The sequence below is a fragment of the Pteropus vampyrus genome, unplaced genomic scaffold (assembly GCF_000151845.1).
Source record: "Pteropus vampyrus isolate Shadow unplaced genomic scaffold, Pvam_2.0 Scaffold330, whole genome shotgun sequence".
In the NCBI taxonomy this organism is placed as follows: domain Eukaryota; kingdom Metazoa; phylum Chordata; class Mammalia; order Chiroptera; family Pteropodidae; genus Pteropus; species Pteropus vampyrus.
This window is the reverse complement of record NW_011889111.1, coordinates 1,032,275-1,046,080: the sequence shown is the minus strand read 5'-3', so window position 1 is coordinate 1,046,080 and position 13,806 is coordinate 1,032,275. Positions and strand designations below refer to the sequence as shown.

Here is a 13,806-nt window from a genome sequence, read left to right as displayed (position 1 = left end):
TGTCTTTCAATCTAAGTGAGTCTCTTGTAGGCAGCAAATGTAAGGTTTGTGTCTTCTTATCTATTCACCCACCCTATGTCTTTGGATTGGAGCATTTAATCCATTTATATTTAAAGTAATTACTAATAGGTATGTAGTTATTGCCATTTTGTTATTTACATTTTTCATCTTTTTTCCCCTTCTTAAAGAAGTCTCTAATATTTCTTGTAATACTGGTTTGGTGGTGATGAATTTTTTTAGCTTTTTCTTATCTGGGAACCTCTTTATCTGTCCTTCGATTCTAAATGATAGTTTTGCCAGGTAGAGTCATATTGGTTGTAGGTCCTGGCTTTTCATCACTTTGCCTATTTTGTGGTCCCTCCTGGCCTGCAATGTTTTTATTGAGAAATCAGCTGACAGTCTTATGGGAGCTCCCTTGTAGGTAACTAACTGCTTTTCTTTTGCTGCTTATAAGATTCTTTGTCTGTAATCTTTAGCATTTTAATTATGATGTGTCTTGGTGTGGGCCTCGTTGGGTTCTTCTTGTTTGGGACTCATGGACTTGAATGTCTATTTCCTTCGCTAGGTTAGGGAAGTTTTCTCTCATTATTTCTTCAGAAAGGTTTTCAATCCCTTTCTCTCTCTGTTACTCTTGATGTTGTCCCACAGGTCCCTTAAACTATCATCATTTAATTTTTTTTCTTTTTGCTGTCCTGTGTGAGTATTTTCCAACACCTTGTCTTCCAAGTCATTGATTCGATCTTCTGCTTCATCAAATCTCCTGTCGATTCCATCTAATGTCATCTTCATTTCAGTTATTGTATTCCTCATTTCTGACTGGCTCTTTTTAATGTTTCCTATCTCCTTGTTGAAGTTCCACGGAGGTCAGCTATTCTTCCCTAAGTTCACTGAGCATCCTTACAACCTAGTGTTTTGAACTCTGTAGTCTGGTAGATGGCTTGTCTCCATTGTCTCTTTTTGTGGAATTTTGAGCTGCTCTTTCATTTTGAACATGTTTCTTTTTTCCTCATTTTGGCCACCTGTGTTTGTTTTTACTGGTAGGTAGATCTGCTCTGTCTACCGATCTTGCCGGAGGGGCTGAAGTAGTAGGTGTGCTGTGGGCCCAGCGCTGCAGTCTCCCTCAGCACTGGAGTCGAGTGCTCCAGTGGTGCTTGTCATGTGAGTGCTTTCCTTTTGCTGTTGAGTGTGGATTGCCATTGGCATGTCAGTAGGTGAAACTGACCCTGTTGCTGACTGGTGGTGAGTGCTGGCCATGACTGCGGTGGCTGAGCTGTTGGGTAGAGGCTGACCCCTTGGAACGGATTTGCTTTAGCAGGGCTCTGGTGCCTGCTGAGTCCAACCTTTGGGCATGTCTTTTGTGGCGGTAAGTGGGCAGTGATTTGGTGTGGCCTGAAGCAGGCTACCTGGTGTGTTGTTTCCGGGGTCTCTTGGGAGGAATGTGGGTATAGGCTAAGGGCAGCTGCTGCCTGTGCCAGCTCAGGGCTACTTGGTAGGAGCTACAAAGTGATTTGTGATTGGGAGCTGCCTGTGCTGGATTTGGAGGTGCCTGGAAGAGGCTCTGCTGGGAACCGAGGTCAGTTTCTGCTAGTGCTAGACTTGGGACTGCTTAAGAAGAGGTATGGGGCACGCTGAGGTCAGGTGCTGCTTGTTTGGGATTTGTGGGCCTTTCAGAGTTTTTAAGAGAAGTTTGCATAACTGTATCTGTTTTGTTTTCTCACTTAGTTTGTGCTTTAGGGTCCAGATGTAAGTGAGATCATATGGTATTTGTCTTTCTCTGTCTGACTCACTCCACTTAGCACAGCACCCTCTAGGTCAATCCATGTTGTCGCAAATGGAGAAATTTCATTCTTTTTAATAGCTGAGTAATATTCCAATGTATGTATGTATGTACCATCTCTTCTTTATCCAGTCATCTATTAATGGACACTTAGGTTGCTTCCATATCTTGGCTATTGTAAATAATGCTGCAGTGAACATAGGGGTGCAGATAACTTTTTGAAGTTGTATTTTGGATTTCTTCAGATAAATATCCAGAAGAGAGATTGCTGGGTCATGTGGTAGTTCCATTTTAATTTTTCAAGGAACCTCCATCCTGTTTTCCATAGTGGCTGTACCGATTTGCAATCCCACCAACAGTGCACGAGGGCTCCCTTTTCTCCACATCCTCACAAGCGCTCGTTTGTTGATTTATCGATGATGGCCACTCTGACAGGTGTGAGGCGAGATCTCACTGTGGTTTTGATTTGCATTTCCCTGATAGTGATGTTGAGCATCTTTTCATATGTCTACTGGCCATCTGTATGTCTTCTTTGGAGAAAATAAGTTTATTCAGGTCCTCCTCCTGTTGATTGTTTGCTATTGAGTTGTATGAGTTCCTTATATATTTTGGATATTAATCCCATGTCACATATATGGTTTGCAAAGACTTTTTACCATTTGTAGGTTTGTCTTTTCATTGTTGATTTTATTTTATTTTATTTTATTTTTGCTGTGCTGAAGGTTTTTAGTTTGATGTAGTTCCAGTTATTTATATTTGATTTTGTTGCTTGAGTGTATTATATCCAAAAGATCGCCAAGACAAATGTCAAGGAGCTTTTCCCCTGTTTACTTCTAGAAGTTTTATAGTTTTGGATGTATTTTTCTTGAACCATTTGAGTTTGTTTGTGTTTATAGTGTAAGACAAGGGTTCAGTTTCATTCTTTTGCATGTGGATAGCCAATTCTCTCAACACTATATTTCGAAGAGACTATTTCTTCTCTATTGTGTATTTTAGGCTTTCTTGTCAAAGATTAGTTGAATGTATATGTGTTGGTATATTTCCCTGCTGTCTATTCTAGTGCACTGGTCTATGTGTGTTTTTATGCCAGTATTATACTATTTTGATTATTACAGCTTTGTAATGTAGTTTGAAATCAAGAAATGTGATGCGTCTAGCTTTGTTCTTACTCAGGACTACTTTGGCTACTCAGGGTCTTTTGTAGTTCTGTACAAATATTAGGATTCTGTGTCAATAGAAAATGCTATTGGCATTTTGGTAGGGAGTACATTGAATCGGTAGATTGCTTTGGGTGGTTGGACATTTTAATAATCTTCCAATCCACAAACACAGGATATCTTTCCATTAATTACATCGTCTTCAGTTTCTTTAATCAGTGTCTTATAGTCTTCTGTGTATAGATATTTCACCTCTTTGGTTAAATTTGTGCCTAAGTATTTTAAAAAGAGATTGTTTTCTTGATCACTTTTTAAAAAATTTTTTCTCCCAGCTTTATTGAAGTATTATATAATAGACATTTAGTTGCTCATATTTATATTGTACAATTCAGTGAGTTTTTTTTCAATTACAGTTGGCACACAAGAATATTAGTTTCAGTTGTACAGCATAGTGATTAGAGATCTATGTAACTTGTGAAGTGGTCACCCCACTAAATCTAGTACCCCTCTTCCCCCATATGTCTTTTTTTACAACATTGTTGACTATTTTCCTTATGCTACACTTTATATCTACATGATTATTTTGTATCTATGCATTTTTACTTCTTAATCCCTTTACTTTTTTTCACCATCTCTCCTTCTCCCCACCCAAAATATTCTTTGTATCTATCAGTTTCCGTTGTTGTTTATTTTGTTCTTTGGATTCCACATGTACGTGAAATCATGTGGTATTTGTCTTTCTCTATCGGACTTACTTCATTCAGCACAATACCCTCTAGGTCCATGGAGGCAATATCTTTTTCCATCCCCTCCTTTTTAGTCTGTGTGTGTCTTTTAATCTGAAATGAGTCTCTTATAGGCAGGGGTCTTGTTTTCTTATCCATTCGACTTCCCAGTTTACTTTTGAGTTTGATTTTAGGTCTTGCATTTAAGTAATGTTACAAAGATAGTGAAGTGTGCCTCTGATGAAATTTTCAAATTTAAGAAATTAATTTTTAAAAAGAACATATAATTCTTATAGTTTATTAAATCTAACAGGAAGAACTTTGGAAAACCAAATTTTTGGCATTATCAAATTTGCTTTTTTTTGATGACTTATTCTCATGTCTCAGTAATGTAGGATTACCTTATTCTTCGTTAACCTTCTGACTTTGGCAGAATCACCTGGGTAGAATTTACAGATATTTGAGGACTGGCCTACAACTTGCTAATACAGTGATTGCTGGAGTAAAGATGTTCATTTTTAAGGATAGATATCTCCAAGGAAAACTACCTTAGGGAATTACCACGGTCCAGGATCTAGCTGAGTGTTTGTAAATTTGATTTTTGTCAGCAAAAAAGAGGAGATCATCTCTTAGGGGGTAGGCGGTATTGACCAAGTATGTGAAACTGATTTATAAAATCAGAAAACCCATTATTTTATGAGAAATCTGACTGCCTTGTACTCTGGGATTCTCGTCTTTGTTCTAGTGTATTATCTGCTCTAGGGAGATTCATGGGAAGCTAAGTTGTAATCAGAATATTTCTTGGCGAGCTTGTAATCAGAAGAAAAGGAATTAAAATACTGTTGTTGTTTTATTTTTAGCACGTCATCAAATTATTTAGCCAATCTCATAATAAAGGTGATTCTGCGAGTAGAACTGGAAAACTGGGCTAAGGCCTCTTCTCAGGACACGAGCTCTGCCAGTGTTTCTTATTTCTCTGCTTCATTGGATGAAGCGAGATTTTATTTTCCTTATTTCCAAGGTAGTGTGTGAACAGTTATATGCATGTAAACTGGCAAGGATCTACATAAAATAAAAAAAGTAAATATTATAGTTTTATTGCAGATTTTTGTGAATAAATATCTGTTGTTTTCATGAATTAAAATGTTTTTAATTACTTTATAATTATCTTTTGGATCATATCATTCATCTTTGGTTTTATATTCCCTTTTGAAAATAATTATGACAAAAATTGTTAGATACATGTGAATGTATTTTGATATTTTTGTTGCTCATTTTTAATAATTACACTTATGGTATTGTTTATCCTTTAGCCCAAAAATGTGCATTGGCTACTATTTTGATTGTTTAGGAAAATATTTTAGGATAGTAAAAGTTATATAAAAATTTTAAGCCTTAGTTAAAAAGTGTATTTTCTTCTTTCAACAGTGTAAGACGAATGGAATGCAAGCCTTTTCTCAAGGTCTTAATGACCAACAGCAGCATCAGTCTCCAGTTAAAAAAGGTGAATTTTTATCATAGTTCCTAAATTTCATAAGAGAGTGTTAACTTTCATAGGGAGTTAATATTTGTTTGGCTGTAAACCTGTTATTATAGTCTTTGGTTGATCTCTGTCCATATGGATTGGGCTGTATGTTTGACTGCTCTAAAGGCAAGACCATTATAGCAGTGGCTTAAACAAGGCAGAGGTTTATTTCTATTTCTGTATCTTCTGTATCATGTAAAATTTTGAGCCGGTGTACGTGTTGTTCTGTTCTGTGAAGTTGCTGTTGGCCCAGCGTTAAACAGTGGGCCCTTGGACAACATGGGCTGGACTGTGCAGGTGTGCTTACATGAGATTTTCTTTCAGTAAATACTTTTCTTAATAACGTTTCGTTTTCTGTAGCTTTCTTTATTGTAAGAATACTTCCAGTACCATTTTGAATAAAAAAGGTGAAATTGGACTTCCTTGTGTTGTTCCTGAACTTAAACAAAAAGCTTTTAGCTTTTCCCCATTGAGTGTGGTATTAGCTGTGCATTTGTCATACACGGCCTTTAGTATGTTGAGGTATGTTCCCTCTATCCTCACTTTGCTGAGAGTTTTTATCATAAATGGATGTTGGATTTTTTCAAATGCTTTTCCTGCATCTATTGCTATTACTGTATGATTTTTACCCTTCATTCTGTTTGTGTAGTGTATCACGTCGATTTATTTGTGGATGTGGAACCAACCTTGCATCCAGAAATAAATCCTACTTGATCATGGTGTACGACCTTTTTAATGTATTGCAGAAATCAGTTTGCTACTATTTTTTTTCCCCTCTTTAATTCCATCCCCCCGCCCCACTTCCACCCCTGACCTACGGATGTTGCCGTCTCCCCTTAAGAACTGGATCTCTGAAGGCGGGGCGTCTTCTCCCAGGCACTTGCGGCCTGCCCTCAGGGCTTTGGGTTTCTTGAATACCCAGAAGTGGGATAACTGGATCCTTCTTTGTCTCTTGTTCTAGCCTTTGTTTTCATGTCTGCTTTGTTTGGTATAAGTATTGCTACCCCACTTTTTTTTTTTTCTCTTTCATTTTCATAAAATATCTTTTTCCATCCCTTTACTTTCAGTCTGTGTCTTTTGATTTGAAGTGAGTCTCTTGTAGGCAGCATATGTAAGCATTTTGTTTTCTAATCTATTCACCCACCCTATGTCTTTTGGTTGGAGCATTTAATTCATTTAAAGTAATTATTTATAGATATGTAGTTATTGTCGTTTTTGTTATTCCCATTTTTAATCTTTTTCCCCTTCTTCTTCTTAAAAAAGGTGGAGATGAACTTCTTTAGCTTTTTCTTGCCTGGGAAGCTCTTTATCTGTCCTTTGATTCTAAATGATAGCTTTGCCAGGTAGAGTCATCTTGGATGTAGGTCCTTGCTTTTCATCACTTTGCCTATTTTGTGCCAATCCCTTCTTGCCTGCAAAGTCTTTGTTGAGAAATCAGCTGACAGTCTTATGGGAGCTCCCTTGTAGGTAACTAACTGCTTTTCTCTTGCTGTTTTTAAGATCTCTCTTTGTCTTTAACCTTTGGCATTTTAATTATGATGTGTCTTGGTGTGGGCCTCCTTGGGTTCATCTTGGTTGGGACTCTCTACATTTCCTAGGTTTGTATGTCTATTTCCTTCATCAGGTTAGGAATGTTTTCTGTCATTATTTCTTCAGAAAGGTTTTCAATTCCTTGCTCTCTCTCTCTTCCTTCTGGTACCCCATGATGAGAATGTTGGTCCGCTTGATGTTGTCCCAGAGCTCCCTTAAACTGTCCTCATTTTATTGAATTCTTTCTTCTTTTCGCTGTTCTAATTGGGTATTTTCTACCATCTTATCTTCCAAATCACTGATTCGATCCTCTGTCTCATCTAATCTACTGTTGATTCCCTCTAATATATTTTTCATTTCAGTTATTATATTCTTCATTTCCGACTGGTTCTTTATTGTGTTTCCTCTCTCTGTTGAAGTTCTCACTGAGATCATTGAGCATCTTTTTAACTAATGTTTTGAACTCTGCATCTGGTCACTTGCTCGTCTCCATTGTGTTTAGTTCTTTTTCTGAAGCTTTGTTCTCTTCTTTCATCAGGGGCATGTTTCTTTCTCTCCCCATTTTGGCTGCTTCCTTATGTGTGTTTCTGTGTATTAGGTAGAACTGCTATGTCTCCCGGTCTCAGTAGAATGGCCCTATGTAGTAGGTGTCCTGTGGAGTGCAGTGGTGCACTCTTCCTGGTCACCTGAGCCGGGTGCTCAAGGGGTGTCCCTCATGTGGGTTGTGTGTGCTCTCCTGTTACAGTTGGGCCTCGGTTGCTGTTGGCACGTCAGTGGTGTGACTGACCCTCAGGCTGACTGGTTGTGAGGCCACAACTATGGTGGCTGAGCTGTTGTATAGGGACGACCCTACGGAGCAGGGGTCACTTTGACTTGGCTCTGGTGCCAGCCCAGGGTGCCCTTCCAGTGCGTCATTTGTGGCACTGGTTGGGTGGGGCTGGTGTGGTCTGATGACAGCCACGGGGTGTGTTGTGTCTGGAGCCTCTTGGCGGGGTGGTCTATCACAGGCCAATTGCAGCTGCTGCTTGTGCAGGGCTTAGAGGCACTTGGGAAAGGTCATGCTGTGAACCAAGGTCGGTTGCCACTGGTGTGGAGCTCCAGACCCTTTGGTGGGAACTACTGTGTGGGCCGAGGATGGTGACTACTGCTTGGGTGGTGTTTGTGGACCTTTGAGTGAGTCTGCAGGGCAAGGCCAGGTGGGCTGCATGTGTGGACGAGCCACTGGGGAGGTTCTGGCCAGGTGAGCCAGTTAATTGGGGCCTCAGGGTGTCTCTAGGGCAGGAGAACAGGTGTCAGCCAGGTGGATGGAGACGTGGACTGGGCGCCTGTGCTGGGGCCACTGGGTGGGAGGAGGGCCCATGCGTGCTCTCATCTCTGGAGAGTTTCTTCCCCCGACATGTCATGCCAGCCTCACCCTGAAGTCCGACAACTCAGCTCCTCTCTGAGTGTCCCTGGGCCTTTTAAGCTGCCATTCCAGCGCTGAAGCTCAGAGCGAGTGACTGTGAGCAGAGGAGTCTGGGCCCTTTAAGAGCAGCGCCTTGGCTCCCGCAGCCCCTTGTTGTTCTCCAGCTGAGTCCCTGCCGGTTTTCAGCCAGTGTCATGGGGAGCCTGGTGAGGGACTGAGACCTCTCAGTCCTCCTAGAGGGGACCTCCACAGCCAAGACATCCCTCTCGATTGTCAGCTGCCACCCCCAGAGTTGGACCAGCCGCTTCCGTGTCTCTGCCTCCTACCAGTCTGGAGGTGGCCTCTTCTGTGTGTACCCGGTTGTAGGACTTCCGTTCACCTTCCTCAGGCAGTTCCCAAGGGTGGTGGTTCTGCAGTTGAGTTGATTTTGACGTGGTTCTGGGAAGAGGTGAGCACTGCATCTACCTTCTCCACCACCATGACTCCGCCCCTTCATTTATCGTTTATTTTTTTCTTTGTTTCTGAAGGGTAAAGCTTCCATGTAGTATCATGTACCTTCTACCTGAGGAACTGCCTTTATGTTAGCACTCCTTGTAGATCTAATTTGCTGGTGACAAATTGTTTTCTTTCATCTCGAAATGTCTTTCACTTCCAAGCATTCCTGAAGGGTTTTTTCACGGATGTGTGAGGGAAAAAACTACCCTCCTCCTGTTTCGCCTCTATCCTCAACATCTCCTACACTCACAACACTTCACTTCTGACACCAGATGTGTGTTTTTTCCCACATAGCAAGAGATATTTTGCAATACCAGCTGAGTGTCTTATAAGTAAATCCAGTTGTGACACTAACAAGTTAGTGCAGACACCACAGGTTAAGGGCTCAGTCCCACAAGAGTACCCTCCACTTCAGACAACAATCGCAAATAGTAGGTCCCCAGATCACCCAAAACTTTTCTGTCCAGCTTGGCCATAAATTGGAGGTTTCTAAGACTCCTCCTTGGATTCACTCATTTGCTAGAATGGCCCACCGAACTTAACATTTATGTTTACCAGTTTATTATATAATAAACGAGTTGAAAACCAAATGAGGAGATGCACAGGGCAAGGTCTGGAGGGGTCCCAAGTATGAGAGCCCTGGCCCTGCCAAGTGGGGACACCTCACCCTCCCGGCAGATGGGTGTGGCCCCAAACCCGGACGCTCTCTACACCCCGTGCTTTTGGGATTTTATGGAGGCTTCACCACTTAGGCATGTTCGATCGTTAACTCCATTTCTAGACCCTCTCCCTTCTCCTAAGAATGCAGGGCTGGGCTAGACATTCTGACTGGCCCCCATCTAGGAGACACCCAGAGCCACCTCATGAGAGCAAAAGACATTTCTGTCCCTCAGGAAGTTCCAAGGGGTTTAGGAGCTCTGTGTCAGGAACCGAAAGCAGTATATCTATCTTTTCATTTCACAGTATGGAATTCCAGGTTGCTAGTTCTTCTCTGTCAGCACTTTAAGGATATTTCGCCACTGTTCCTGGCCCCAGTGATACTGTCTGATGAGAAATTCACAGATACTTGACTCCCATGAAGATAGGGACCCTGTCTTGGATCTTGCTCACCATTACCCAGCACAATCCCTGAAGCATGAACCCCGGCCTGACACACGGTCCCCGATGCACAGTCCCTGATCTGACCATGGTCCCCGACACAGAGTAGGTGTATGATAAATCTTGAAGTTTTTGATTGTGTTAAAATTTTAGTACATTAATATAAAGATTAGGCCTATTAGGGTTTCATTTTGGCAGGATCTGACGCACCTATTAGGTGTTACTGCTGTTACACTCTGTAACATGGGATGGCTTCACTGGACTTGAATAACCACATGAAAGAAGCCATGTGTTACTAACTTTCTGAAACGGCTTTCTTTTCCATTCTCCCTTGGGTACTGGGCTTCGTTCCTTTCCTTATAAAAGGAAAATGGGAGGCATGCCCCCCCACCGCCTTTTCTTTTGCATAGAAACTACTCATTTTTAAAAATGGACAGATAAGGGACATCCAGAAAGCACTGAGCAAAAATGTGATCTGAGAGAGTTCTTTGTTTTATAACATTACATTTGATGTTTAATACCTGCAGAGAGAATTAAGTACAGCAGAGATTTCCTATTGAAGCTCTCAAGTGTTTCCATCTGCAGAAAAAAACCAGACTTTCTGCCTGATCATCCCATCGTACTTCAAAAACCAGTAGGTAGTTTTCCTAATTTTGTTTTAATTCCAAAATATTTCTTTAATATTATCATTTGATTCTCTCTCAATTATTAATTATTCTCCTTGTGAAATATAATTGAGAAAAGTATATAAATCTAAGTAAATACTATAATGAAGTACTATAAGTAATTATTACCTTTGGTCAAGAATTAGAACATAATAGTTGTATTTTAAGAAATATCTTTGTCTACAGCCATGCTACCCTGAACAAGCCTGATCCCGTCTTATCTCAGAAGCTAAGCAGGGTCGGGCCTGATTAGTACTTGGATGAGAGACCACCTAGGAAGACCAGGTGCTGTAGGTGTAAATAAAAAATAAGAGATTGTAAGCTGACAAGGTCCTTGTAATCTGTGAGGTCAACCAAGGGTTGCTTCGCCTAAAAAAAAAAAATTGTTAAAAAGTCATGAAAAGAGCATGCTGTATTTTCTCAAATTCCAATTAAGTTCTATAATCCACCTGCAGTGGATTTTGTTATATGATGTGGGGTAGAAGTGTTTTTTTCTCTGCATGGATTTCCCATCACCCTACCAATATTTACTGAAAAAGTAGGTGAGTCCTCTGCCGCTTTTGTGGCAACATATGTGGTCTGTTTCTGGGCCCTCTATTCTGTTCATTTAGTCTTCTTATACAGTAAAAATCATCCCACATATTCTTCTTCAGCATGTCATTGCTGTTCTTAGTCTTTTATATCTGTCACCTCATCATATTCCATCAAAGTAAGTGCATGTATCTTTTGAGATACTGATTGGAAGAATGTGAGTTTTGGCATCAGGCTTGGGTTGGTCTGTGTACTGTGTCCTGTTCACGCTTAGAACAGTCAACTTTCTGAGCTTCACTTTAGTTGCAGATAAGGATAAAATCTCCACCGTTAAATCCTAACAATGAATCAGAGTACCTGGTATGGTGCATATCTTTCATTATACGTTCAGTAAATGTTCTTTTTCATCTTTCATGATCTTTATTTTCAAGTTTTCATAAACACTATATTGGTTAAAAAAGCAATTAGGCTTCTATTGAGACAAGCTCAGAATATAGGTGTGCTGAAAATGGCTCAAATTGAGATACAGATTACCTTCTGTGTCTCCATTTTGGGGGATTTCTACCTCTGGACTTCATAGCCTTTTTTCCTTACAGTTTTTTGAATTTTAACTTGCAGGCCTTCAGCCAATTCTTTTAACAATTAGAGCAGGAATTTAAACTTTTCATAGGCCCTCACACACAAGACTACTTAAAATGGAAAACTGTCCTGAATGATGTTTAAATTTTCCCACCTGTTCAGAGATCTTAGGAACATATGATTCTTGGTCTATAAGAATGAGTCTTAAACTTCCATGCTATATAAAACAGCTACTTTTTCAAATGCAGACTTTCCATCTTTAATATTTTATTTCATAAGTAAAAGTTTGACATACTCATTATTTTGAACAAACCTTATACATTAGAATTGAGTCACATTTTGATTTATGCATTAACGTTTTTTAAAAACTATGTACCACAAAAATGACAGGTTTAGAGTACAATCTAATATTTAAAAATGCATTACATGTTTCATTAAACACAGAAGAATTGTTGTATATGACAAATTCCAGTTACTTTAATAATTTCTATAGTAACATGCATTTAGGTCTGTAAACACTTAGTAGGGCCACGGTATTTAGTTTGATGAACAAATTAGTAAAACTGTATTCATTCAGTCTTATAATATAAATTTTTCTTTCTTTTATATTACAGGAAAACAACCAAAGTTTTAAGTAACATTTTAAGAACAAATGAGTTTGAAGATAAAGAATTATTTGTTTTATATTTTGGGCACCTGCAAATGAAGTGGATCTCAAAACAATAACTGCAATGGACGGTGACAATTCAATTTATTTTAAATTTTGACGGTTGGGTATTTGGTTTCTCCTAAAATGAGAAAGAGATATTTTAAAGAACTTTCTAATCAGTTTCAGCTCTGCAGGCAGTTTTCCTGCATAAATTGGGCAGAAACATTTGCAAGTAAAAATGTGGTTAGTGAAGTAGGAAGACTGTATTTATAATTTGCACGCTACTTGCAATTTTTTGTTTTTAATAATGGAAATATAAGCTGTAAAGATTCTCAAATATAAAGTATTTGCTGTGATGTATATATGGTACATAATTTCTTGATGCTTTTAAAGTTGACTTTGTTTCACACTGATTTCAGACCAGCACTCAAAAGGACCTTTACAATATCTGCAGAGGCTTAGAGCAGTTCAGGGTGTCTGACGCAGAGTTTTTGATGACAGGAGGGAGACTATTTTAATAGGCATTTCTTTTCAAATGTGATTGCTGTCTAGGTTTTTAATAACACTAAGATTCATAATTACTAGCAAAGATTGATGATTTGGAAACAATGGTAGTGCATAAAACCGAAGGTGGAAAATAGCTGCTATTTGTGTTCCTAATCAGACCATATGAACAGTAGAAGTTGAGTAACTGAAAAATATTTCCAAAGAGGAAAAATTTAGGCATTTGCAAATAATTATTACATTAAGATTTAATTCTGTAATTTCTTATAACAAGAACATGTATGGATGAGGAATTTTTTGGCTTAAACTTTAGCCCCTAGAAGTTTTATACAAGTCTGAGATTTGTCACTCTGAATGTTACGGTTAAAAAAAATTTCTTCCAGCACAGTGTCAACAAATACTGCTGAAGTGAAGGTAAGTGTAAACTCTCCTTACTTCTTTTTGCTCGGATGCTCTCATCCCCCTTCTATAGGAAGGCATTTAAGGCCGTCAAGGCCGTCTTTTGGCAGGATGTTTATCTTAAATTGAATTCTGAACTCTTAGAACCAGTACCATTTTCTTTACTGGTCTTCGGGCTTCTTAACCAGACCCAAGCTTTAGTTTTGGATAGGTTTACCATCTTGGTGTTTTAGTACCCTACTCTTCATTACTTTTTTCCCCAGAGATAGATTGTTTTTTAAATCGAAAAACACATTAACCATAAATTTATCAGTTACTTTAAAATGATATTTATACCTAGGGCCAGGGTTTTTGTTTTTGTTTTTGTTTTTGTTTTGTTTTTTTGCCACGTGTGTGGATACACACACACAGACATGCTCTCACACAAAAATACATCTATATTCTATAAGAGCTGGGGTCAGAATTGCCATGTAATTAAATTGGTTTGCTTTATTATTTGCCTATTCTCGAGGTCTTTTATTCTAGTTAAAAAACAATTGATCCTGTTCAAATTTGGGATCTGAAGGCCTTCCCACATGGCACTGTTACTAAGGGCTGAGCTCTCTTAGTCACAGGACCATGCTGCTTGGGAGACTGGCTGCACATTCTGAATCTGATACTGAGAGGACCTGGCCAGAACTACACTGTAATTTGTATTTTTGAAACCATTTATAACCAGTGTTTTAGTGAAGAGTTTGAATGTCAGAAGCCCCCTAGGTCTCAGTCTT

At 39.3% G+C, this 13,806-nt stretch overlaps 1 protein-coding gene and 1 pseudogene across 1 annotated transcript in view; both read left to right on the top strand.

Moving 5' to 3' along the window:
- CUNH8orf88 (chromosome unknown C8orf88 homolog) overlaps positions 1-13,806 on the top strand; it is a 22,702-nt gene that overhangs the window by 7,295 nt on the left and 1,601 nt on the right. Inside the window, exons 3-5 of the mRNA XM_011378097.2 lie at positions 5,088-5,163; positions 10,240-10,346; positions 12,102-13,250. Coding sequence (XP_011376399.1) covers positions 5,088-5,163; positions 10,240-10,346; positions 12,102-12,125 — 207 coding nt within the window. The 3' untranslated portion in view covers positions 12,126-13,250. The remainder of the gene's footprint in view (positions 1-5,087; positions 5,164-10,239; positions 10,347-12,101; positions 13,251-13,806) is intronic.
- Positions 10,556-10,674, top strand: LOC111730718 (annotated as a pseudogene).